Consider the following 26,413-nt stretch of genomic DNA (forward strand, 5'->3'; position numbering starts at 1 on the left):
CTTTTGAACCTACTCGGCACCTGTAGTTGAGTTGGCAGCTCAATTGTTTTGTTTTGGTGGTCAAGTTGGAAGTCTACTTCGAGGTTTGTAATCCAAGGTTTATTATTAAGATGATTATAAGATAAGCCATTTATCAGTTCACTTTTTGGTAGTGGTGTTAGAATCTAAATTAGCCTTTTATTCAGCAGCTTTTAGTTTCTACCGGTTGACTAGCAGCTAAGCTAACTCAGTCGCTTCAGGTTTGCGTTGGTTAAATTGACACATTTTCTGTTGCATGAACTATATTAACACATTCCATAAAAAGTTACAATGTAACCTGAAATGCGAAAGCTTGCTGATTTTAAAAAAAAAGGACGGCATTAAGCTACAAGGCAAATTATGAAAAACAAGGAAGGCTAATGCTAGCAGTAGAGAGGCCAGCGGTTGAATGTTGCAGTTTATTCATTAAATTTCGACGCTTAATGAATTGGCTTTAAGTTTAAAAGTTGTACAAGTTTTAGATTATATCATTTAACGTTTTTATATATATAATTACAATCAGTCAAGCAATGTTTTGAACTAAGAACATATGGAAATAAGGTATTAGCTTTAGGGTGGGGCTCATTTAACCTAATCTAATGACCGTGAGTGGACAGTGACCAAAAAGCATCTTGTTGAAAGATGTGTTTAATGCTTTGCTTTTATTTATACTTTTTCATATAGATCTTCTAAAACATTTCACTGACTTAGTATTTACAAAATTTCGTGAATTTTTTTCCCCACTCGCATATTATATAGACAATAGATTAAGTGTTACAACTAAATAAGTTATCAGTACTGACAGCTGAGATCCACGCACACTGACTTCTGCTATTTAAACAAATGAAAATCTGTGACATATTTTATGTTTAAAAGGTACTGCAGTGTGTTAACTATTTGTGAGCACATCGAGGTGCATTTGGCTGTTGTTGTTTTTTTTTTGTCCTTACACCAGATGTAATAAAAAGTTATACAGCAGAAAGTATTTTGTATAATTTTGTAAATACAAGGAGTTAATTTTCTTTCTTTTTTAAAATTAAAACAAACCAACAGACAATAATATGTTGCTGCCAAAAAACAATTATTCATATAGAGGTACGAGGCAGTGGATGATCAACTGAGTCATAATTTATATGTCAGGCTTTTTTTTTGTTTTTGTTTTGTTCTTTAAAGTGATTTGTTACAAAAATATACTTTTCCCTTTTTATATCTCCTACTTTCACTTGGATCAGTAGCCGATTAAGGTCCCTTAATGTAAAGTTGTGGCTTGTCATAATCGGGAACCTGGTTCACATCTTACCAGATTCTCTCACTTTGCTGTAACTTGTGCTAGAAAAGATTAGAGAGCAAAGCTATGAAAGCGCTGCCTCTCAAGCAAACAGCGCCTTCTAAAAAAGTTTTGCTGTGCAAGAATGGCATCTACTCTTTTCTCCTTATTGAGTTGCATTAGTAAGATGAGCTTGATTTGCATTATTTTCTGGTCACACTCAAACATATTTGCTTTTTTTGTTTATTATATTTGTAAATAATTTAGTGCAAAAGTGATGGAAAGCATGATTAAGCTAAGGGCTGTCCTAAGATTGTTGGATAGTTGTGTATATTTCTAGACATGCGTAGATGAAGTTTACTTTAAAAGATATGCACGCCAATGAATGCAAACCAAAATTCCCATTTTGTTTTGAGAAAGCTATTTGTTGTTGAGAAAGAATCCCTCTTGTCAAAAATCAATCAGAAATATTTAACTGGTGTGGTCGCAGAAGAAACATAGAAAACCATTAAGTGTAGGTGAGTTTCCTTTAGGATCTTTCTAAGGAAATCCTTAAGTGGAAGGCTTATCATCAGAAAGAGGCGTGACTTTTAAAGTTGACTTATCCCTCTTGGAAATCTAATGCAACAGTTTAGCATATATATACAGTATATATACACTGCTCAAAAAAATAATGGGAACACTTAAACAACACAATATAACTCCAAGTAAATCAAACTTCTGTGAAATCAAACTGTCCACTTAGGAAGCAACACTGATTGACAATCAATTTCACATGCTGTTGTGCAAATGAAACTTTGTACAGAACAAAGTATTCAATGGGAATATTTCTTTCATTCAGATCTAGGATGTGTTATTTGAGTGTTCCCTTTATTTTTTTGAGCAGTGTATATTTCTTTCCTTCCCTTCCCACAGCTGTGACATCATGTCTGACAAAAGTGAGCTGAAAGCAGAACTCGAAAGGAAGAAGCTACGTTTGGCACAAATCCGGGAGGAGAAAAGAAGGAAGGAGGAGGAGCGAAAGAAGGTATGAATTTTCTGACTTAAGGATTTGTCGTAGTCCGACATTGTATCTTCATTAGTGAAATGGAAAATATATTTGGCCAAGTTCAATGTACACGACAGAAATGAAAAGCAATCATGGAAATGTTCAAATCTTCTAAAACGATTCTTCCTCCAGGCTTTCTAGTGTAACTGAGCTTCATCTCAGTCTTTTTGCATTTGCCATTTTCTGCGACAGCTGTGAGTTTCTTTCCTTGTTAGTTTAAATTAGAAAGGTAATTATTGTCTTCCTTCAGAGCAAGGTCTGAACGAGAGCAGCTGAATGTAATGTTGATTCCTGAAATAGTCCTGAATGCTTGATGTTTCTCTGTTCGCAGGCGGACCAACAGCAGAAAGACATTTCACAACAGCAGGATGACTCCGACCTGGAGAAAAAAAGACGAGAAGCTGACGCTCTTCTGCAAAGTATGGGGATAACACCAGATGCTGCAGTTGGTATGTTTATTTATCTGATGCTGGATTGCTTCTATATACTGTCTTGGTAATTATGGAACTGCATAGATCAAAACTAATTCAGTCACAACTGTTTAGCTGCATAATTTATAAAGGTCAGACAGTTGCTTAAATCTACTTAAAAAAAGAAAAACTCAATTCGATACTGTGTTGTGCATGACTGGCTGTTTTGAAAGTTTGGGAGTTTTTTTTTCTTTTCCATTTTTCACTACAAAAAATAAAAATCAGATTTCCTGAGCCTGTTTATCTACGTTGTTAAAAACAACACAGACAGTTTAAAGCTAGTTTTAAACGCAGACAAATCCAGGTTGATGTTATCCTCTAACTGTAAGAGTAATAAAGTAACATGAGTTTTAGCAATCATAAGTTTTTAAGGTACGCAAATTCATTGGATCCGTCAATACAGATTCTATCTAGGTCTCATAATTGATAATGCTCTTTCTGTTGTATGGTAAAACAATAAAAGTGTCTGAAATTGTCAGGGATGAAAATAATCTGATTGATCAACAATGCATTAATTATGTAAAATATATATATATAATAACAAATATGTATATTTGTTAAAACTGTCACCATGTCGTGACAGTATGCTATAAGGCAAATAATTTGTGAGAAGCTCAAGCTCCTCTTGTTTAGTAGGCTGAGTATTCACAACAGTCTCTGCTAGCTGCAGCGTAGCAGAGAGCAAACGCCACATAAGATTGTGAATGACAGCAGTAATACCCTCCTCCTGGGTCTGATTGGTTATATCTCGTTAGCATTAGGTGAAGGCAGATGTTTTTATTCACAGACTGTATGTCCTACATTATATGAGAAAGATACTGTCAAGACATAGTGACAGTTTCAACAAATATGTCAAAATGCACATTTGAAGTTTTGTCTGTAGATTGAGTCGAGAAACTTAAATTTGGGCAACATTGAGACATGCATACATTGTTCATTTGCAACATATCTGCTTTTATCTCTGTATTGCTCAAAATTTGCAGAATAAAATTTGACACTACGGCATGGTGGTGTTTACAAGTTGCAGAGAATTTATAAAGTTTTAAAAAGATAAAGATGGCTGTGATAGCAATGAATATCTACTATGTTACCAATGCTAAATAACTGAATATTTCTTCAATTTGGGTTATTGTTTTAACAATCGTAGACTGACTGACTCTTAAAGCAAACCGCATTATAATATTGTGGTGTTTTGTTTTTGTGTAAGTTTATGTCAGCCTTGTTCTCCTAATAGTTTGCAGTCTACTGTAAGTCCTATAGACAACAACCATGAGAACTGAAGAAAGCTGATACTTAGTATAAAAATGAACATAATGCACTCTCACAATACTAAGGGAATTTAATAAAAACTTGTCGGAGATAGAATAGAATATACTTCATTGATTCCCAAAGGAAAATTACCCATTTGTTCCCAAAAATGTCCAATTGATCTGGAAACAAATTCAGCAATCTTTACAATTAAGAGATGGTTCTACACTGCCTAAAGCAACTAAGTAGAGTCGCTGCTTGAAACTCTGGTACAAAAACTTACTCATCAAGTTTCAAACATGTTGTGTACAATTTATTTAATTGTTATTGGAGAAAATAGTCTTTCTTTACAAACCGAGTTGTCTCATATTTATGAAAAATAAAGCAGAAGGTAAGGGAGGGATTTGAACAGAATCTCATAGAAGTACTCATCAATCAATCAAATTTTTACTGCATTAGTAGTGGAAACCGTATGTGATGTTTCAAAAACCACATGAAGGAACTGCTAAAAATACCCTCTTCTTTTGCTTTTACATTTAAAAGCCACAGGTTTCAGACACTTGATCTAGGAGAAAATCCTTATACAAAAAGTATTTCTAAAAGAAAGTGTGTGTGTAAAAGTTTCCCAAACCTGTGTGCAAAACGTCTGAGCAATTTCTCTATTTAAACAGCAGGTGGCAGAAGAGATCCATTAAAAAGTCAGAAGCTGTTTGGAACATAAATCAGACAATGATACCATGGTTGTGTTTTTAAAGCAGTTTAAGTTTGCTTAGATGTGCGTAGGTTTTTATTGGCTGAATTTTTCTAAAAGTATTAGAATGTTTTCTTTAATCCAGATACAATTTTTTGCAAATTGAGGCATTATGCTTTGCTTAATTCACTATTTCCTACACATAAAATACATTCTTCCAAGATTTAAGTGGTAAAACATATCCAACAACACGTTGATGTGTTTCTGCTGTTGAGTTGTGAACCATTCAGCTTACCGACCATATTCTGTCTCTGTCTCTAACGTAGCCCCTCCTCCCATGACTCCTGCTCCCAAATCAGCGGAAACTCCTAGTGAAACCGGCAGCCAGGACTCTGACGGAGCCGTGGGACCCAGGTACACAAACACACCCAAGAATCCCTCAGCAAGAGTCCAAACCGCAGCGCAGAAATTTACAAGTGTGGAGAGCATCCAGGCTTCCCTGTTTCGGAAGATATTTCCTACCTAAAGCAAATTCTAGATATTTATTGCTTCATTGCGTCTCTTATAAAAGATCATTCTCTTTTTCTTTTTTTTTCTCCTGCTTTGACATGTGATCAGCCTTTTGCAGATTGCAGATGTGTTTTGCTGTAAATATTGCTGTAAATGTGCTGAGACGCATTGTCAGCTTGTGTATTTTGCTTTTATGTGCCTGTTGCTGCATTTTACTGTGACATAAAGGTTACAGATGCCAGTAAATCCTGCAGTTTAGCTTAAACTCAGATTAGCTCTGCCATTGCTGCAGTGAATGATGACAAATTTATGCCAACCAAGGACATGTTTATTTCATTTATGTGCCACCAAATTAGAATGCTCCCAAATTAACAATGAAACAGCGGGTTGCTGTGACGCCTGGGGGACTTCTTAACCCCTAATTAAAGCCCCCTTCCCTGGGCTGAAATTCAAGCTCCCCCAGTGTCCCATCAGGCCCGGTGAGCTGTTCCCACTACGTGTTGACTCATTTCCCTCACCAGCATGGCCATTTCCTACACACATGGAGGTCATGTTTTCTCCCAGAGGGATCCCCTCTCCACCGCCACCATTCTGGCTACACAACGCTCAAAGCCTTTGGTGTGACAAAGTTTGGACAGATCCATTGTTCAATTTCTGTTTTTTTCTCTTTTTGCTGGGAATTTAAATCTGCATTGGATATGTAATGGTATAAATTGAACAGACTTTCGATCGTTCCCATCAGCATGTTCTGATGCTAACATTATCTGGTCTCTTCATTTGTGCTTGCTTGTCGGTCTGTCTGTCACTAATGCTGCCTTGTTGCTGTGACACTAATCAGGACTCTGCACTGGGACTCTGACCCGTCCACTCTTCAACTTCACTCTGATTCTGAGCTGGGGTACTGGACACTCTCTTCTCTCCTTTCCTGGTCATTTTCCTTTCTCTCAATCTATGGCATGATTACTTTAGCTTTCAGGGTCATTGTTAAGTTGATTCAGTCCAGGAGAAACGGTGACGTCATGCATGTTGAAAAAATCTGATTATATAGTTCTAATAAATTGTGAACTAATCAATTTCTTTCACGGTACCAAGAAAGACAAATTATTTTAGATAAGCTAAAGAGTTTCTCTGAGTGAGGTGAGAATTGTTGCAAAATATATTAAGGATGGTTGATGTTAGGTGGTGCAGAGTTTGAGTTGTTCTGTGTTTTATAGGCGTGTGACTCCAAAACTGGGAATGGCCAAAGTCACACAGGTGGACTTCCCACCACGTGAAACAGTGTCCTACACCAAGGAGACTCAGACACCAGCCCCCGCCCAGGCTAAAGAAGGTGATTTATGTTTGTTTTTTTTTTAGATTTTTTTTTTTTTTTTTTTCAAAAATCTGAAATCCGTGCTTTTTTTATGCAACTTTGCCCTGTCTCTACCAATTTTAGCTGATTCCACTTTCTCTCTAAAATTAATTAATATATATATATATATATATATATATATATATATATATATATATATATATATATATATTTTTTTTTTTTTTTTTTAGTTGTCCCTACGCGATCATTAAATATCTTGTTAGAAGCGAGAGCTGCACAATATATCAAATCACAGTCAACATCGCAATTTCCGAGTGTGCAATTTAAAAGGACTTCTTGGATGCGACATCAGTAGGACTGCATGGTATCAGGGAAATATTTAATTGCAACAGTATGTTTGAAAATTACGATGACTATATTAATTACAATTAACCCACATTTGCTGACACTTTTCTTTCTTTACCATTATGTAATTTCCCTGCCACTCAGTGAGCTTTAATGTCTCAGCAGTTAAAGATACACATCAGCTGTGGGGCATTAAGGGTAGTTAGAGACCATTCATCAGGCCAGTGTAAGTGCATATTGCGTGATATATAAACTATTGCCTATAATTCGTATCAGTACAATCAGTATATACTGATATACAGTGTGTAAAATTGTGTAGTATTATCCTACTAAATGTTGTACCCAAGCAATCATTTGTGTTTGCAATGTTGCAAAAAGTAATATTAATAGGATCATTTCATACTCTCTTCAAATATATACTAATCATCAGGGTGTAAATGAAATAATGTAACCTTCCAAATGTAGCTGCAAAGTTGGATGAAGTGCAAACTGTCTTACCCACACCTGTTATAGTTCATAGCGATTAAGATGCTAAAGCTCACAGGGAGTGGTGGGTTCACCGTGGAAAGGAAAGAAGAATGAGAATAATGTGAGTTAGATCTAATATTCAATAATATTGAAGCTATTTGACTTTCTTTTAAATAATGTGACCCTATTTGGAGCAGAGGTGACGTCACACTATGTAAGAGAGCTCAGTTGCTGACAAAACAGGTTTTACTATTATTTAAATTAAGAAAATGATTACAGAATTGATGTGAAAAGAATGCTATTTTTAGCATCCTAAATGCTTGAATTAAACACAGACATTTAGTCTTTTAAAAAGCTTCCTGGATCCCACCGCTTCTCTGATTTCACTTAAGCAATTCAACAACACTGAAAATAATTACCTTTGTGTCTTCTTACTGCTATAACAACTTCCACACTGAAGAGTGTTGTTGCTACCATGACCTAGTAGTCCTTTGATATGTCATCTGCAGCGCTGCAGGAAATGACAAAAAGAGTTTCGCATTTGCAAGTTACAGGTCGAGCTAAAAATCATCTAGTTCTGGTCACAAGCTGATTTCTCTGTTCATCTCCACTTATTCGTTATGTTCGGACTAATAAGGTTTCAAAATGTTGCTTCTTTAAGATATGTATTATTTCTTGAGGTTGGAGGGGGAGGTAACGGGAATATTTGGGGAAAAGAGGAAAATGAATGACGTGTGGAAAAGCTTTACAAAGCCCTGAGATGAAAGTGATGGGAAAATGAGATGTAGGAAACACAAGAAGTCAGAGCAGAGACTCAGTTCAGACGGGCTCTGCTCCTCTGAACCCCACCATCAGCTCGGCTTTGGTGTAATTAGCGAGCAGGATGAGAAACCAGTGACAGGAAGGAGAAATGCGATTGGAGCGGAAGATATGAAGCGCTGTGCGTTCAGCTGCTTATTGCCTCTGAAGCGTGTTGATATGTATGTAATTGCTGCTCTGAAGCTTTCATGTGGATGGACAAACAGAATATTTGTGCCGAAATCCACATGTTGAACACATGTTGTATTAAATATTCAATATTCCCAGTTGAGCTGCTTGTTCTTGGATGATTTTTTTTTTTGTTTTTGTTTTATTTTTTGCAACGACAGATGATGAATAATGGCCTTGTCTGACATCCTGATGAGGATTTTGGTTTTGAACCTTCACTTTAAGCTACTGGATGAATTTGTCTTTTAACTCATCTCAGTTTGCACCAGTTAACACACGTCTTCAGAGTCCATGAAAGCTTGGTTTGGATTTTAAACATACTGATGTGTAGAAAATTCAGAGATGACATGCAGAGTGCATAAGGTCAGATTTTTCTCTTGTTTTGGAAAGGGGCTTGTGGGGGTATACTACAAACCAAACTAGTGAAGGATGAAGAGCATCTTTTTTTGCTCCTTATTTCTCTGGCCTCCACTGGGTATAGTAAGACTGTGTTAAACAACGATGCTCTCTTCCAGCTGTTCAACACAGAGCCCCCCCTTCCCCTCTCTGCCACTATGTAATCATTTCATCAACTCCTTCGCTTCCCCTGTCTTCTCCCTTCACTGAACAGGCACATAACAAAACGCACTCAGTGACATTGTGCATTTTCACACCATCACTTCTGGCGCCCGATGAGACGGCGATGCCTCCCCATCTTGCTCCCGTTTGCCACATTTGTGATGCGTGGGGTGGCGTCTGGCCTGCTTTCTGATTGAGTTATTTATTGTGTTGTGGAAAGGAGGCAGCGGTGCCGCACTCTCAAGGTCAGCAGGCGGTGGCATTAGAGGGAGCGGCTATCGCGCACTGGCTGCTGCAGGTTGAGGGTTCCCACTGTGTGTTCCTGACATCCCAGAAAAACGAGTTGAAGATTCGAGATCACCAGCTATGTTCACACCTATAAGCGAGAACAACAATGAGCAATCAAGGAGAATGCTATCTAATTTTTTTGTTTGTTTTTTTCCTGAGAAGCTTCTGCTAATGCTGCAAAATGGAGCTACTAAGCAATCCTTGATGTCCTAGTGACCTTGAAATCTTGTAGTCTTTATCTTATTTTTATGTGTAGAAGAAAGTATTTGTAGCCACAATACAAAAAAGTAATAATTTTTGGGACCTAAATTGTTCTGATGCTCCATTATTTGATATTACAAACCTGAAGGCATCTGATTGTTTTTATAATCACCATAGTTGTAAGGTATAATTGGCAAAATATTTGAACAATCTGAAAAAATGACTAAAAAATGGTTTTACTTCAATTTAAATATGGAATTTGATTTGATAGAAGTGTGATTGTAGTTATATCAAGGGAAGATATTTCCACAATAACATTTTTTTTAACAATTTGATGGTGAAGCACCAAGTCTTTGAGATTGGAAGGCCTCCTTTCCATCACCCTCATCTTTAAATCCCTCCACAGACTCAAGTCTGGACTCTGTCCGGGCCACTCCAAAATGTCATTACCTCTGCTCAGAAGAAACATGCTGGTAAAATTGAACGACCAGTGTTAAACCTGAGTTTACCAGTGTTCATAAATAATTTTTGTCCTAACTATATTAAGAAAATAATAAAACCATACTCAAAACCAATACATTATCTTTCTTTATCGTATCCTTTTTTGTTTTCCTAGATCCGATGTTAAATAATTTGCAGCCGTTTTCAATATAATTTGGGGAAAAAATGTTTTTTACATTTACAATATCATGTTTTGGATTAAATTGTCATCTTACTGTTAATAAAGTCTTATCAAGTAAGCATGATGGAAAAAAACATTAAAATCATATTTTAAAGATGACTTTTCAGCCAAGTGAGCAGCAGACAGACCTTAGAAAAAACTGTTTTTTTAAGTAACCTCTTAAACCTTTTGTGCTTCCTGTAATATTTATATAAAACACCTTATAGACATAATGGAGTGCTGACCTGGAATGTTATTTGTTGCTAAGATCTGCTGATAGTAGCACAAAATATTCACCTAGCTGTTAAAAAATAAAAGTCAAATTTTTTGTGGTTCATCATCTCGTCACTGGTCAAGAAATTTGGTCAGACTGAAAATTGGAGGATGAACAGAGGATAACTGGTGCATCTGTACTTTGTTGGGCTTCAGTTCTTTCGATTTTTTCCACAGTGCTATTTGTGAGACATCTAATTAGTTTAACTAGTACTCCGAGGCTGTACAAGACCATATGACTAACTCCTATCATAAAAGTTTATTGAGTTTAAAAAAACAAACCTGTAGAAGAATATTTTGCTTTCAGAGCGATAAAGCTGACATTTAAATTCACAAAACAACACTAATGAATTTAAAAGAATTGGTTTATTAAATTCAATACAAATCCTGACTGCAAAGTTAACTGAATAAACACTTTTCATTGCAGCAATGTAAACGGCACACTTTCCGTTAGAGTTGCACAGCATATCAACTCATGATTGTCATTCTTGCAAAGGGTTGCTTTGATGCGATATTTTGCCAGCTAATATATATTCAAATGTCATACATTCATGCTCTGCATGCAAAAAATATACATTCAGTATATCGGCTAAACTTCGAGTGCCCTTGATGCTTACTTCTGATATATTTAGTGTCTGAAACACTGAAACTTGTGAAGAGTTGTGATGACAAAAAAGGAAAGACTCAGGTGTAATTTTCAACAATTACATTGGCTCTGTTTGTTTCCTAATTTCTGTTTCCAATCCATTGATGGCTCTCCATATGTGTGGAGTTTGTAGTAAAGGAAGTGTTGTGTTAATCTACTAAACTGGTGAACGTGTCAATGCTGCAGTATTCCCAGACTGCATCAATATGCTGTCTTCAATACAAGGCTGTAATTATGGAATAAGATATTGTTGGACGCTGTGGGGAGGGTGGAGGGTGGATTGGTTGGTTCAGCACTGCATTTCAAAAGACTTGTCAGGAACACAAGTATGCCGAGCGGTTCAGTAAATCTCATATTTAATTGAATGCGATTGTTTTAATCATTTTAAATTTAGAGGTAGGTCAAAACTTTTAATCATAAAGTCCTTAAAGGCCTGCTTGCTTCAAGTGCCACTTGGAATTGTGGTCAGCTTTTATGCACTTGATGATTAGTAGTGCTTGAATATCTGTCGTAGAGTAGCTGATCATTTCAAGGAGAAAATGTGATGTTTTCTTTTTTTAATTTTTCTCATTGTATGATTTTTATTAATGTGCGCCCTTTTTGATTTTGACATGCGAGTCTCCCGGAGGTTTACTTTTTTCCTTCAACCAATACTGCCGTTCGCTATTTAGAAGGTTTAGATACTTATGTTAGAACCACTTTACTTTTAAGATGAACGATGGTAGTACTATTGTATGTCTGTGGTATTAGACTACTGGTTTTCTGTGGGTTTGTAAATGATGTTTAATAGAGAAATATCAGCTAATGCCTGGAAACATAGGATTTTCAGCTTGATCGTTCCAGACCAGTGATATGCTGGCTGGTTGAAAACTCAAATCAGATCTTGTTTTTAATCCTTGATCACACGATGCTAAGCTTTACCAGGTTGCAGTAGCAGCACAACTCTTCGCTTAGCTTTAGATGAAGGCAGAGGGATCACAGCTATTTAAAAAGTAGCTATATTTTAATGACATGTGGAGATTTATTGTGGTGAATTCAGGCTGCAAGAGAGCTGGACTTTCATCAGATAACAGACTGAATGGAGTATTCGTGGAGAAATTTATCCATAGATTTTCTAGACCGTAACTCTAAATTATTTGTAGAAAATTCACCTATTTGTGGATTTTTCAGTAGATCATTTTCAAAATATTTGGTTGGAAAAAATGCAGTGTTGACTGCTAAAATACCTAGATGCAAGGCTACTTGACATGCTACTGGCTAGCATTTGCAAAACAGCCAAACCAGAAGTGCAATTTCATTTCCTTAGCGCTGATTTGCTGCACCCCCAACAGCGGAAATAAGAAAGACTGTAGAAAATCCTTTCAGTGCCATTCCTATAGTTGCTTATATCATTTTAAAATCTGTATCAGCAAATCAAAGCTTTAAAAAAGCCAAAGACTAAAATTTAATCTCAAAATTTTGCTCTGTACATCTCTGATCTTTGAGTTCTTAAAGTGCGGCGCTAAAGACGAAGCCTGGCTGACTTCTCCAGCTGGGTACAACAGTTGTTTAATACTTGTTTATCCTTTACCATGTTTGCATTAATGGGTTGTCTTTTGACTTGGACTTGCCGTTGCTCTTTCCACCCCTCCACTCCCTGTCCTATACTGCAACTCTCCCCCTCCCCCCCCAAAAAAGCTTTTATTTCTTAAGTGGTACAAAAGCCATAATTGGACTTGCTTTGAAAGAGGTGTCAGTGTATGGGACATTGGTGATCCGGGTGAATTCTGCTAAATGCAACCCACCCACCCTTGCTGCTTCTACCCCCCACCCGCACGCGCGCACAGCCCCCCAGCGGGGTCACCAGGATCACTAGCTTTTCTCCAAATGGCCATTTTGGCTGGCAGGTGCATTATACCCTTTATTTTCAGATTGTCTGTCCGCTCCTAATGCCTGGCAGGTTGATTGCTCCGGCTGCCTCGCCAGGGAAAGGGCTGACGAGCGCGGCCGGGACTAGCTGAAAGACAGTGATTACTGTTTTCCTTTAAGCCTGATTGAGGCCCTTGAAAGGAAAGATTTTAACCTTCTCCTGTTGGGAGTAGGGTATGGCTGCACGTCGAAATGACTCGTGTCATCAACCCGATTCTGTAAACTCATCAGCGCTCCCAATAACCTTCGTCCCTCAACCCTCCGTCTGAGGAAAGGGATAAATCACTTTATGGACAAAGTGATGGATGACATTATCATTTAGATTATCGCACTGGGAGAGAAACTCTTGCTTGTGGTGTGGTGATCTTAGATTAACTGCAAACGCTTTTGGAAACAAAGCAAGAACGTTCCCCTCCCCAGTTTGAATTGCGTCTTTTCTCCTTTCATTTTACGTTTAATACCACCTCGAGAAGATGTCTTGGGAAGAATCACGTTAGTCTTCTTTGAGGTGAAACCTGTGTGCAGTTTGCCAGCTGGTGTGGCCTGTATTTTGTTGTACATTCTCGGAGCCTGAATAGGAGCTGCAGGACCTCCTGCTAGGACGGTAATTGCGCAGGCTTGCCGTTCAGGGGGAGGCTTGTCTGGAGGCGGCCATGCGGAAAACCTCTGTGCCATCCCCATGCCACCTCTGAAGTGCGTAAGACAATCCCTGCATCACCATCTGCTTTTGCACCATGCCGTCATCTGGTCAAGTCCAAAAGGATGGGCCGAGGCAGCTGCTCCTCACCCTCTGCCCCGTGGCCTATAAGGGGGCAACCTGCAACTGGGACACAGAGGAAACGGCTACACTGACAGCCAGACTCCCTTTGAATGGATTGTGTCTCATTAACAGTTGGGGAAAGACAGGGGTCCCTATGACAACAAGACACCCGCTGCGCCGTGTCCCTTTAATACAAACTTCCCTTCTATGAAGGAGCAGGTTCCTCTTTGAAAAGCAACATAGTGCTGACAAACCAAACAAATGCAAGGCAGCGATACAAAATCACTCTATTGCTGCGCCCGTAATCGCTGGGTGGAGCTTTTATTGAAAGCGAAAATAATGAAGGTGTGAAATAAAACAGCCAAGCTGCATGAAGCATCCGTTTGGCGGCGTAATCGTTCCTCTTGAGAAAGTTTTCCACTTTATTTTGATTTTTAAATGCTATTGTAATATAGAAATCTGACAAAAAACAGGTAATCACAAGGATGTAACCTTCTAGGGTTTGTTTTACGCATCTGGAGATAAAGTTTGTAGAGGCTCGTTTAATCTGTAATCTGAGTTTTTATGACTTTTTGATCAACAGAGGAAGAAGAGGAGGAAGAAATTGCTCCAGCTCAACCAGTAGTCGAGGACCAAACTGAGACACTGTACCAGAAAGAAGTAGAAGAAGAAGGTAATTCACTACTACTAATCCTAACTGTACTAAAATTTCAATTGGAGTTGTTGGGATTTTTACAGAGCATCACATAGATGCCCCCCAAAGACATTCATACATCTTTAGATAGACCATCACAAAGTGCTTTTGAATCCAGAGCCCTTTACCTTAAAATAAAATCGACTGCCTTTAGAACTGTAATTCTGACCTCAGATCTTTGGTAGAGAACATAAGAAAACCACCAGCATCACAAGGCCAGGCAGGCAGAACATTAATTAGAGAAGCAGCAAAGAGGACCTACTATTAATCTGGATCTGCAGAGATCTAAAACTCAGATGGAAATATCTGGCAACAGAGTAACTATTGTGTGAAATTGCCATACTTATAACGCCATAAAAAAGTCCAGCTTGCAATTTGCCTTAAGCCAGGTGGTTACCCTGGTCAGTTGAGACAAAAATGTTGCTTTTTGACCTACTTTTGGGGAAAAAAACCAAAAGTCTTTGTAGTAATCCACACAGTGACACATGGTTGTGGCAGCATCACAGTGTGATCCACACAATGTGATTGAAATCAAAGAAAACCTGTGAAAAAAAAATCCTTTTCGCAGATTTTCTTCCAATCCGTCTGACTGACTTAAACTATTTTTTCACGGAGAACAGGCAACAACGTTGCTAGTAAGCCTTGCAACTGCAACTCATCTGAAACTTTTCAGGAATTTCAATTGTAGAAAAAAAAAAGTTATTGTCCTTCCTCTTTGTACTGGTCTGCCACATAGAATCCCAATAAAATCCATTAACCTTTGTGGTTTTGGCTTAACAAAAATGGAAAGGTTTTAGATTTCTTTTTTTACTTTTCCAATTTTTTTTATTTTCCACATCTCCACAACAATAAGTTTCCGTTTCTATGTCAAGCCCCGCCGCATGAGCTGACCGAGGAGGAAAAACTCCAGATCCTCCACTCCGAGGAGTTTGCTAACTTCTTCGACCAGAGCACCCGCATTATCGAGCGAGCGCTCTCTGAGCACGTGGACATCTTATTTGACTACAGCGGTCGTGACCTGGAGGACAAGGAAGGGTAATGGTGCTTAATTCGAAAGCCGTAATTTTTTATTTGAAGTATTACTTTTTATTGATTGATGTTATTTCCTCTCCAGGGAAATTCAGGCGGGAGCAAAGCTTTCACTGAACAGGCAGTTCATGGACGAGCGCTGGTCCAAACATCGGGTCGTCACCTGTCTGGACTGGTCTCCGCTGGTGATTTTCTCTGACAGTTGCACCATTTTAACACATCCCTCAAAGCGCCATTAAGCAATTGTTTAATCAAACTCCTTTTTCTTAAAAAAAAAAAAAAAAATTGAAGGAAAAATTGAATGTAATGGTTTCTAATTGGCTTTTTAAAGGGCTTTGATCATGTTTTATGGTTACCTTGCTTCAGTTTGACAACATTTCCCTTTCAGCCAAAACTCCCTCAGGAAAACCAAGTTTGGTCCCGTACACATTGTACCCGAGTCCGTCGGCTGTAATGATTTATTTCCTCTGGTGTCTAAGGTCATTTCACTCCTGATTCTGCAATGGATTTTGACAGTGACTGAGCACCACCTCTTTGTTCACTGTATTTCTAGCCAAGAGCAACATTAACACCTGAAAAACCTCAGCAGCATCCTGCAAACATCCACAACGTGTTTGTATATTTAGATGCTGTTTCCTTTTTGATTTTGGATGCAGTTTTATCACCATTTTGAAACAAAGTTTTTTTTAATTTAATTTAATTTTTAACTGTTCCTGGAGTAGTCATGTTTTTATGAAATAATAAAAGGAATAAAGGATATTATTAAGGATCTGAAATGGACTAGCTGTGTGAAACGAGCCACAAATATGTACGAAAAGAGTCACTTTTTCATCGTAGACGTTTGGGCTTTTGAAAATTTTATTTGTTAAAAAAATAAATAATATCCATCATCTCGTTTTATTTCCATAGTTCAGAGTGATGTCAACTCGCCATCTTGTTTGACAAGCATGTTTTACAGATTTTAATTTTTGGATCTTGATTTCAGGTCAACGCTACGACAGAATATTAGGGCCAATTTTTTTTTTACAATTTTGTTTTACAATAAAATCATGCCTCAAATATCAATAAAGTCATTATATTAGGAGACTTCAGTTGTAGTTTTATGAAAGCTCCTTCACAAAAAATAGCAAAAAACTAAAATGAAGAATTTTAACATCTTGTGAAGTTATACTTTGCTATCAGTTTTGCGAATAATAAAATACTTTATCTTTTAACAAGTCAGCATTAAATCATTATCAGGAGTAGGACTTGAATCGACTGAGCAAACGACTGGGTCTATTTTGGAGAAAAAAGCCACACAACTAAACTGCTCATGTCAGAGGTTGATAACTAGAAGCTTTTTTTTTTTTTTTATTAAAACAACTTTTTTTCTTAATTTTGAGATGTTCTTCTGGTAAAATCGAATATATGATCTGCTAATATTATGACTTTATTCTCGTAATTAAACAAAAGTTCTTGTAGCCTGGCCCTAATACTCCATCGTACAAATTCACAGAAGAGGAGATTGAATAAAAACATTAAATACTTCATGTTGGCGATGTTGTTTTTTAGAAAAGAAAGCGAGAAAAAATGTACTAAAATTGGATCTGACATGACAAAAAGTCAGAGATTTTATTTTCAAGCCATATTGCCCACCCCTATACTGGCAGCTGTTGCTTTTCCAAATACAACTAGATGTGAGGAGTGTGTCTATTTTATCCATTTGTTTTCTTTTTTCTTTCACTAGTATCCTGAGCTCCTGGTCGCCTCCTACAACAACAACGAGGAGGCTCCACACGAACCAGACGGCGTGGCTTTAGTCTGGAACATGAAGTACAAGAAAGCCACGCCAGAATACGTCTTCCACTGTCAGGTACCAAAACCAACATCCCTCACTTTTCCTTCTTGAACTCCCTTCTGTTTTTTTTTTGTTTTTTTTTTCCTGCCCCACCCCCAAAAATCCACCTCGCTCCACAAGTGTGGAGCAGCGCCAACCCTTTCGCTCCCCCTTCCTGCCTCCATTCACATGGTGAGTTCACCACGCTGGCATTCACCTCCACCACATCTTTCCACAAACACATGTTCTGGAGAAGACCCGTGGCGCAAGACCTGAACGGACTCCAAGAGCTGCAGCAGGATTAAGTCTGGGTGGGTTTGGGGGTGTGGAAGAGGAGGGGGCGCAGGGCTGGTTATCATGTGCATCTAAACAAGGGCTCTGTGTTCAGACAGAGTGAGCTGGGAGAGCCGTTGAGCGCCATGGCTCTGCTCAGCTTTATATTAATGCTGCCCCGAGGCTCCTTCACCAAGACGAGTTGAGTAGAACCACATGTTGCCTTCAGAGCGGATGTCATCGAAGGCTCGCTGCTGAGATGAATAAAACTGAACAGAAGTGTGAATGCAGTTTGCTTTGTGCTTCCAAGTTGGCTCAAAAGCTGGCTGTTTTTTTCTTTTTCTCTACGTTTTTGTCGCATTATTTCCCTCTCGATGATTATTTGATTAAAAGGTGGTTGTAGCTGAAGCGGTCAGAGTGTTTATAACACCTTCACTGCAGTTCAAACAAACATGGATTCTATTAGAAAGTTAGTTTGTCAACACTGGTGGATATGCAAATCTGGTTTCATTTTTGTTTTCCTGGACAAAATGGAACCTTTTCATTTGACTATGAAGCATAATCAGAAAAGAACACACTGGTTATTAATATTCTGGAAGAATATGAGGCAGGTGATGAGTTACCTGTCTGTAATCATGGGGTCAGTAAGATAAACTTGAAGTAAAATGTCGCAGCAATTTAAATATGACACACAAATTCAAAAACAGAAATTTAAAACATGATTTTTTTAGCTTTTAATTAGAAAAGAAAAGCAATAATTATTCCTTTTGCTGTTAAAGTAATGTCACTACATTAAAAATGATGACGCCTTTCACGTTCATTTAGCTTTTCGTACATAGCAGCAAATATACAGATTCTTTAAATTCACGGTGGTTTTTAATAATGCAGAATATTTTCCCCCACTCTTCTCTGTGTTTAATAACTCAAGCTAATTTTAGCTGTAATTTTCAAAGATAGGATAAATAAAAATAATACAGTTCTGTTAAAATGCAACTAATAAAATAAAGTACCAAATTAAAAAAATCAAGAAGTCCTAGAATTACAAGTGGGTTTTAGGCAGGGACTCTGTCTCTTCAGATTGCAGTCTGGATCTGGGAACGTTCAGCAGTAGTTTGTTTGTGAGCCTTGCAACTCCAGCTGGAGTGTGATGACGAGAAACATGCTGCTTGAAGCTCGACTGCTGTACTTAGTTTTACCTTGATGGGAGCGTTGGGTGTTGTACCTTGAGTTTCCACTGAAGTTGAAAAAAATGAAATGGAAAAAGTCACTTAAATGGATATTGTGACAACATGAAGTAGGATAGAGCATGTCAAAAAGCAACACTTCATGGAAGAAATTCAATAACGGATGAGAAATAAAATGCTTTCAAAGGATTTGAGAGGTTAGCAAACCATTCATGACTCAGTAAAGAGACTGATTATGTACTTGCTGTAACATTAATTGCCCATTTGGGACTTGAATAAATCTCAACTGAAAGGCAACGTCCATCAAGGTCAAAACCACCGTGGATCAAAATGAACACAAACATATCTTTATGATGACCAAGACTTTTGCGAAAAAATATTCTGTGTACAGAGACAAAAAAAATACATTTGTGGAAGATTACACATGGCATTAAACAGCATTTCAGAAAAAGAACACAGTGTGATTATCTGCAGCTGCTTTGCTGTTTCAAGACCAGGACAACTGGCTGAAAACAAAGGAAACATGAACTCTGCTTTCTAACATTGAATATCTGACCTTTAAGTGACTCAAGAAGCAAAGTTGAGCTTAGACTTGAAATCGATTTAGATGCTGTAAAGCAGGGGTCTTCAACTTCCGTCCTCAAGAACTGCTGTCCTTCGACTTTTAACTGCATCTCTGCTTCAACACACTTCAATGAAATAATCGGGTTATCAGGATTTTGGAGAACTCTGGGGGTAATTTAGTCATTTAATTCAGGTGTGTTGGACCAGGGGCACATTTAAAAGTTGCAGGACACCGGCCCTTTAAGAACTGGAGGTTCTGACCCCTGATGTGGAGTGACCTTAAACAGGTTGTTTATGCTCCTATCCACTACACTGTGACTGATTTTAAAACAATTCAGGCTCACAGAGGAGTGGGCCATAGTTCCTCCATAGCAATGCAGTCCATTGCCAGTTATCACTACTGCTTGACTAGTTATTGGGATTAGGGAGCAATTACTTTAATAAATGCAATTTTAACTTCACTCAGTTTGGTGATCTGAAACATTTAAAAATATTATGGGTAATTGGACCTGTCACAATAACAATTTTTACTGGAATTGTCCAAGAAGTAACTGCGATAAATGATAATATTGTTGTTTTGATATTGTTTTTAACTCGTATATTGGAAATGGCATAATGCAAGTTTGCCCTCGTACTTTAATTTTGTACAGAACACTTAACACTGGAGTTGCCATTCATTTTAAATACCCAAAATAAAACACAACCACAAACTATGAAGAAAATGGAAATAAAAACCACACACAAGCAAAATTATAAATAAAATGGATTATGGAGTCTTTATAAACAAAACTACCCTTCAAAAAAATGTTAATCACCAGAATGGAAATCATTAAGCTCATTTTAATTTTATTATGCGATTGATTTACCAATTTATTGCGACAGGCGAAAGAGTAATTTATTCAGGCTTTCTGAAGGCCATACCAAGTTCGTCTTTAGACTTTGCTTTTTCTCAGATTTTCTCTTCTGTCTCTACACCTGAACATATTGGTGATTTGTGCAGTCTGACAGTCGTCTGCAGCACTTGGCCCGTCTGAAAGTGATGTTTGAAGGAATAGAAAAAAATAGGTGGTTCATTTTAATTGGTTTAATAAAATGCAGTGTGACCAAAATGAGTGAAAAAGAAGGCAAAATATGAAGAACAACCTAAAGAAATATTACTCATTAGCGTTTTTAGAAGATTCACAGAAATTTTGGCTCCTGGAAGCCAAACGTACATAAACCAGTTCAGTTTGGTTCTCGGAGGCGGTTTTTGTTGACCTTTTCTCAGCTGGAAGCATCAGCTTTACTCGGGTATGTTGCATTGCAACACTAAAAAATAAATCACCTCATTTTCTAGTCTGTCTCTCCCACAGTTAATGAAATGCAAACCTTGAGTCAAGTTTTCCCTCAAAAGTTCACTTGAAATGTTTCATTTGTTTGACAAGTATCAGAGATCTCACTGTTTGACCTTTTTGTCTGTGGTCTTGCAGTCGGCCGTGATGTCTGCGGCATTTGCAAAGTTTCACCCAAACGTCGTGGTTGGAGGGACGTACTCTGGGCAGATCGTTCTGTGGGACAACAGGAGCAGTAAGAGGACCCCAGTGCAGAGGACCCCGCTCTCAGCAGCAGCACACACGGTACTGCGGACGCCCCACGCGGGCGAATTAACTTGATTTATCTTCAACATAGTAGCAGAAAATAAATTCACCTTCACTGCGTTCGCAGCACCCGGTGTATTGTGTGAACGTAGTCGGCACGCAGAACGCCCACAACCTGATTAGCATCTCAACGGACGGCAAGATCTGCTCCTGGAGTCTGGATATGCTCTCCCAGCCGCAGGTGAGGAAAATTCAAACCTCTGTTCGAACAGAGAAGCTCTGATCTGAGCGAAGTGTCTGTTTATGTTAATTCAATATTTGGAAGCGTGGCCAACACTTCACTTCTTCTGCTGCCATTGCTAAAACTACAGGCTACAATTCTAACACAGCGCAGAAAATCGACGTCACTTTCCACAACTTCTCTTTCTGTTCACTGGAGACTAAAACATGTTACCCTGAGTCTCATTCATGCTGAATGTCACTTCCGATTTATTTCAACATTCAAGTTCACTCGTCCTTCACTTTGAAGGAAGTAGTTTTGGACCACCTGTCCTGCCAAGATCCTGATGTCAAAGTACTGGGTTCGCACGATTGAACTATGCTTTGAGTTTAATAGGTTGCTCTTGGCAACAAAACGCGATATCCGTAACGGACGTTGTTCCATGTTTTCCCTCCACAGGACAGCATGGAGCTCGTCTTCAAGCAGTCCAAAGCCGTCGCCGTCACCTCCATGTCCTTCCCTTTCGGAGACGTCAACAACTTTGTGGTGGGCAGCGAGGACGGCTCCGTCTACATGTCGTGTCGTCATGGAAGGTGCAACCGCAGTCCCCCGCCCCCTTTTTCTTTTTTTTTCTTCCATAACTCCTGCAGGAAGCTGAGGCAACCTGTTAAGCCCACCTAGGACCGGGTGTCAAATAAATAAAGCCCACTCGCTTCCCAGCACAGCCCAAATCCAGCACTTGATCTCCTGCTGTTTGAGGTTTCACTCCTGCCCAGTCATCCTGTTTTTCTTTTCCGCTTGTCAGTTTATGTTTGCAAAGGTCATTCAATATAAACAGGGCACACATGCAGGGGAAACAAATCATTTTTTCCCCTCTTGGCGTGTTTCTGCGCTCCAGACAGTTTGTTTACAGTCCGTTGTCCCAGAGAGAATTAAAACTGCAGTTCATCCCACAATGTTCCCGTCTGTGAGTCCGGAGCTGCCCTCCCCGAGTGTCGAAATGTGGCTTGAATCAGCGCAGCCGCTCGGTGGCGTGTCAGCCACCTCCGCAGTGCATCCAGAGAGGGCATCGCTGCGAGGTTCTGCACAGCAGAATCACCTCTGTAATTGGGGGGAATAATTTTCCACCTCATTTACAATGGTGTGATACTCTCATCGCAGTTAATAATGCATAAGCATCACTCATGCTGAGTATTTACCCCTCTACATTAATTATCAGAGCCTCAGTTGGATAACAGCTCTGCAACATGTGGTTGAAGGGACGCGGGCACTTTCTGCCTCCCTGCTGCTAATTACATGATCTAAGTAAATGATTACTGTGAGCGTGTCCAGGAGAGGTCCGTCTGCGCCTGTTGAGTCCCTTCATGCTTAATGAAACGCTTAAATAGTCACGAACAGCAGCAAACCCAACTGTTAACCTTTTTAGGGTTTTGTTGCTCTGAAAGCTTTGGCATAGTGTGAGCATGCGTATCTAATCCGAGGGTCACTTCTTCACATCTGTTGCTCGTTATCACGCTCATTCGGATCTGTGCGCTCCACAGCAAAGCGGGGATCAGCGAGATGTTTGAGGGCCACCACGGCCCCATCACCGGGATCCACTGCCACACAGCTGCAGGGCCGCTGGACTTCTCCCACCTGTTTGTCACCTCATCCTTCGACTGGACCGTCAAACTGTGGAGCACCAAGGTAAGACTGCTAAAAGGCGAACGGAGGAGATATGAGGGGTTTCTTAAACTGCAGTGGTTGTGAGTTTTGGAGCAACTTTTTCTAATTTTGTCATGTGGGAAAGAGACTTCAATGTGTTTTATTGGGATTTTATTCTGCATCTTTGTACAAAACAAACCAGTTTCACTTTTTCTCCCTCTTACCATGTAAGCAGTGCAACCAGTTGCCTAAACTGGAAATAAATTCCATCTTTTGCGTCAAACTCATTTTCATTTTGAGCCACATCAAAATCATGAATGTCTTTAAAGGGCCGATTCCACCAGTATGTACTGATGAAACCCATTAAACTGTTAAAAATGTGACTAATAGCTGTCTTTGCATTTAATGAGTACCAACTAAAGTTTAATAATATTGAACATTTCTTCACATTGATGTAATCAGGCAGAGCACAGATAAAAATAGATGTAATTTGATTCATAAAATAATACTTGGACACACAATTCATGTTGGAGTTGAGAGTGGCACAGAGAAACGTTATGGCACGCAGAATTTGGACCTGTGGGCATTGAGTCTTACACATGCGCTGTTGAAGTTCATTCCCACAGTGAAATATGGCGGTGGCAAACAATGAAGCTGGGGAAATGGATGGAGATACATAGAGGTGCATTTAGGGCTTAAAAATAAAATCTCTTGCTTTTTCAAGCCAAATCCAATTTCCAAATACATTTTTCTTCACTTAAAAATTACAATTGCAATTACAAACACTTACAAATTAAATAAAAATATTTTCAAAAACTTTTATTTGAATCATCTTTAATAGTAGTTGACCTACATCCGAAGTCTAAATAAATATAATCTGTAAAACAATATGTTAAACAATACAGTGTTTTGTCATTTCTAGAATCTCGGGTTTAATTATCAATTTAAACAAATGTAATGAAGAGAAAATATAGATAAAAACCGTTTCTTTTTTGTAACCTTTTAAGCTTGCTTGCATTATTTTGAAGTTTTCAAGAAATTATCCAGGCAGAAGAGAGAGCAGTGTGTGATATGCAAGTGAACATTGTGTCATTTCTAACGTCCTGTCTAAATATCGTAGTTGTAAGTAAAGTCGTAGTAACAGTCGGGTCACAAATGATCAGAATAAGATTTATTTTCTAGTTTCTGAGCAGCCAGTGTGTGAAAAAACTCACATTATGTTTTATTTTCATCAGAATGAGTGCTCCCATGTGTTTCTCCTGTGCAGAATAACAAGCCGCTCTACTCATTTGAAGACAATTCCGACTACGTGTATGACGTCATGTGGTCTCCCACTCACCCGGCTCTGTTTGCATGCGTGGACGGCATCGGCCACCTGGACCTGTGGAACCTGAACAACGACACTGAGGTACGGTTCCTCCTCTGGCACCTTCCTCTCCTGGCCTCCACATGCAGCAGCAGCAGCAGAGTTGTCCGCAGAGCACCGTTCCTCCTCTGATTGATATTCTGCACGGCTGCTGTTGTTGTTTCAGGTCCCCACTGCTAGCGTTGTGGTGGAGGGGAGCCCGGCCCTCAACAGGGTCAGATGGGCTCATACCGGGAGAGAGATCGCAGTGGGAGACTCCGATGGACGCGTTCTTGTTTATGAGGTTAAAGAGGTGAGCAAACATGACTGTTGATCCGGCATGAGCTACACTAATATTTTCCAGGTCATGATTGGTATGAAAACTTAAAAAAGGGAATGAAAGTGATTCCATATCCCGTTTGTTTTTGTCCTCATTTTCATCCATCCATCTTTCCGTTTGTCCATCCATACATTTTCCTGTTTTTTTTTTTTTTTGTTGCAGTTTCTACATTTAAATTTCTAATTTCTACATCTGAATATGTGCTGAGTTTAGAGTAAAGTTTACCTTTAAAAATAAACCAGAAATAATGACAACTCTGGACATTTCACTCTGGAGAAGAGATTTGACATGCAAACTGTGTAGCCACCCTGAGATTTGTTGCACAAATGAGTGATTAATTATTTAAAATACTCACTTCAGCCTAATGAGATGTATTTAAAGGATCGTTTAATGAACCGCTCTGAGCAGTTCGGGTCTGTGTTATTTAGCCATTATCTGCGCAAATGGCCTGGAGTAACTCTTCTGTGCCCCTCCTTTCAGCAAATTGCAGTTCCGCGAAACGACGAGTGGACGCGCTTCGTCTGCACGCTGGCAGAGATCAACGAGAACAGAGACGACGCGGAGGAGCTCGCCGCTCAGCGTCTGGCTGCGTGAGCTCGTCTCTGCGGCTCGCTGCGGCGTTTAAGGGATCAGCTGGGTGCTCGTTACTGTCAGCCCTGTTTTCTGACCACATGACTGTAGGATGAAATGTTTTCCGATTTCCATCACCAGTCTTCCTCAAATAGAGATCCAAGCAGCAGGGTTATCAAACAGCGACGCAAACATGAAGCCATTTATTAAAAAATAAATAAATAAAAAAAAATGGTCGTCTTCTCTTCAACCAGATGCCTTAATGTTTATCTGTAAAATCTTTACCTGTCAGTATGTTGGTGCATGTTGACGAGAGCCTTAACTTTTGTGTTTTGCAAGCCAAATAGATGCACCACTGCACAAACTCAGAAATGTCAGTCATGCTCTAGTTGTTCTATTTCTATTAAAGTTATGATGAACCAACCAGGTCTAAAATAATCCAGTGGTGTGATCATTTCAGAGGTTTTCTTTCACTCACCTTGGACTCGAAGGTCATATTAACTACAGGCTTTTAATGATAAACTGAACCACTCAGTTTCAGCATAGAATGATTACTAAACATCAGTACATGCATACATGTACACTTTTTTTTTTTATATAGACATCTGCAAGCTTCTTTCTTATATATGGATCTTTTATCTCAAACTAATTTAAATTGGTTGATTTCTCAGCATGAACATTTTAAATTTGAGTTAGGTTGGGTCCTTTCCAGAAGTTTGATGTTGGCCTGGTTTTTCTGTTCCAAAGCCAGTTCTGATGTGTGGTTTTTGTCCAAGTTTCAATTTTCTGTTGATTTCAGGTTAATTAAAGAATCTGGATACATGCCTCTTCCCTGTTTATTTTCACCAAACAGATTCATCTGCACCACTGTCGGCTCACGAGGCCCATATCATGATGTTGCCACCACCATGCAAGGGTTACTACATTGTGCAGTTTAAAAGCCTCGCCTTGTCTCCTCCAAACAGATTTCTTGTCATTGGTGCTATGTATTGGTGTGTTTAAAATTCCTGGCGTTTTTTTAACATGCTGACCAATTTTCCATCTTCTATGAGTTTTGACGACTCCCAACTACAGTGGTTTCATTTCTATCCATGTGTTTTACTGCATGCAGAATTTTGGCTCGTGTACTGTAGATAGAAAATGTGCATCAATTCAAATTATTTTCAAAATAGGTTACGGTTTTCTGTTGAAACAGTATCCCAGATTGACTACAGATCGGTTCAAATAGTTTAAATCATTAAATATTAAAATGGAAGACGTTTCACAAAGATGTGCGTGTGTGTTAGTGTCTGCAGCTCAGGTTGTCATCTCTGCTCGTTTAGACATGATAAATTTCTACTTTGATGCCGTTTTGTACTAATCCTCCTGGCTGGAGTCATGAATGCTGTATCTGCTCAGCCGAGTTTATAGCTGACATGTAAAGTGACGGGATCCGACTAGATTCTTTGTTTTGAGACAAAACTTTGGGGGAAATAGAGAATGTACGTTTCACAGTAGA

At 38.9% G+C, this 26,413-nt stretch overlaps 1 protein-coding gene across 2 annotated transcripts; it reads left to right on the top strand.

Annotated features, from left to right (window-relative positions):
* Window positions 1-25,739, top strand: LOC102234260 (cytoplasmic dynein 1 intermediate chain 2-like). Of its 2 annotated transcripts, XM_023336819.1 has the most exons (17): window positions 1-83; window positions 2,201-2,312; window positions 2,665-2,782; window positions 5,069-5,156; window positions 6,091-6,180; window positions 6,467-6,582; window positions 14,243-14,332; window positions 15,226-15,388; window positions 15,468-15,567; window positions 17,109-17,234; window positions 20,689-20,835; window positions 20,924-21,037; window positions 21,476-21,609; window positions 22,558-22,702; window positions 23,928-24,068; window positions 24,193-24,318; window positions 24,826-25,739. In XM_023336819.1, exons 2-17 carry the CDS (start codon window positions 2,211-2,213, stop codon window positions 24,937-24,939), a joined length of 1,914 nt encoding a protein of 637 aa, XP_023192587.1. In that variant the 5' UTR covers window positions 1-83; window positions 2,201-2,210; the 3' UTR covers window positions 24,940-25,739. The 2 variants fall into 2 exon arrangements, with proteins under 2 accessions (XP_023192587.1, XP_005799405.1); XM_005799348.3 differs by lacking the exon at window positions 6,091-6,180.
* The last annotated feature ends 674 nt before the right edge of the window (window positions 25,740-26,413 follow it).

This window comes from Xiphophorus maculatus, chromosome 7 (genome assembly GCF_002775205.1).
Source record: "Xiphophorus maculatus strain JP 163 A chromosome 7, X_maculatus-5.0-male, whole genome shotgun sequence".
Taxonomy (NCBI): Eukaryota; Metazoa; Chordata; class Actinopteri; order Cyprinodontiformes; family Poeciliidae; genus Xiphophorus; species Xiphophorus maculatus.

Bases quoted from the DNA above. Each gene is read 5' to 3' on its own strand.
- LOC102234260 (XM_023336819.1), top strand. From the start codon at position 2,211: ATGTCTGACAAAAGTGAGCTGAAAGCAGAACTCGAAAGGAAGAAGCTA. The intron at 21,038-21,475 runs GTGAGGAAAATT...TTCCCTCCACAG, and splicing joins ATATGCTCTCCCAGCCGCAG to GACAGCATGGAGCTCGTCTT. The intron at 21,610-22,557 runs GTGCAACCGCAG...TGCGCTCCACAG, and splicing joins ATGTCGTGTCGTCATGGAAG to CAAAGCGGGGATCAGCGAGA.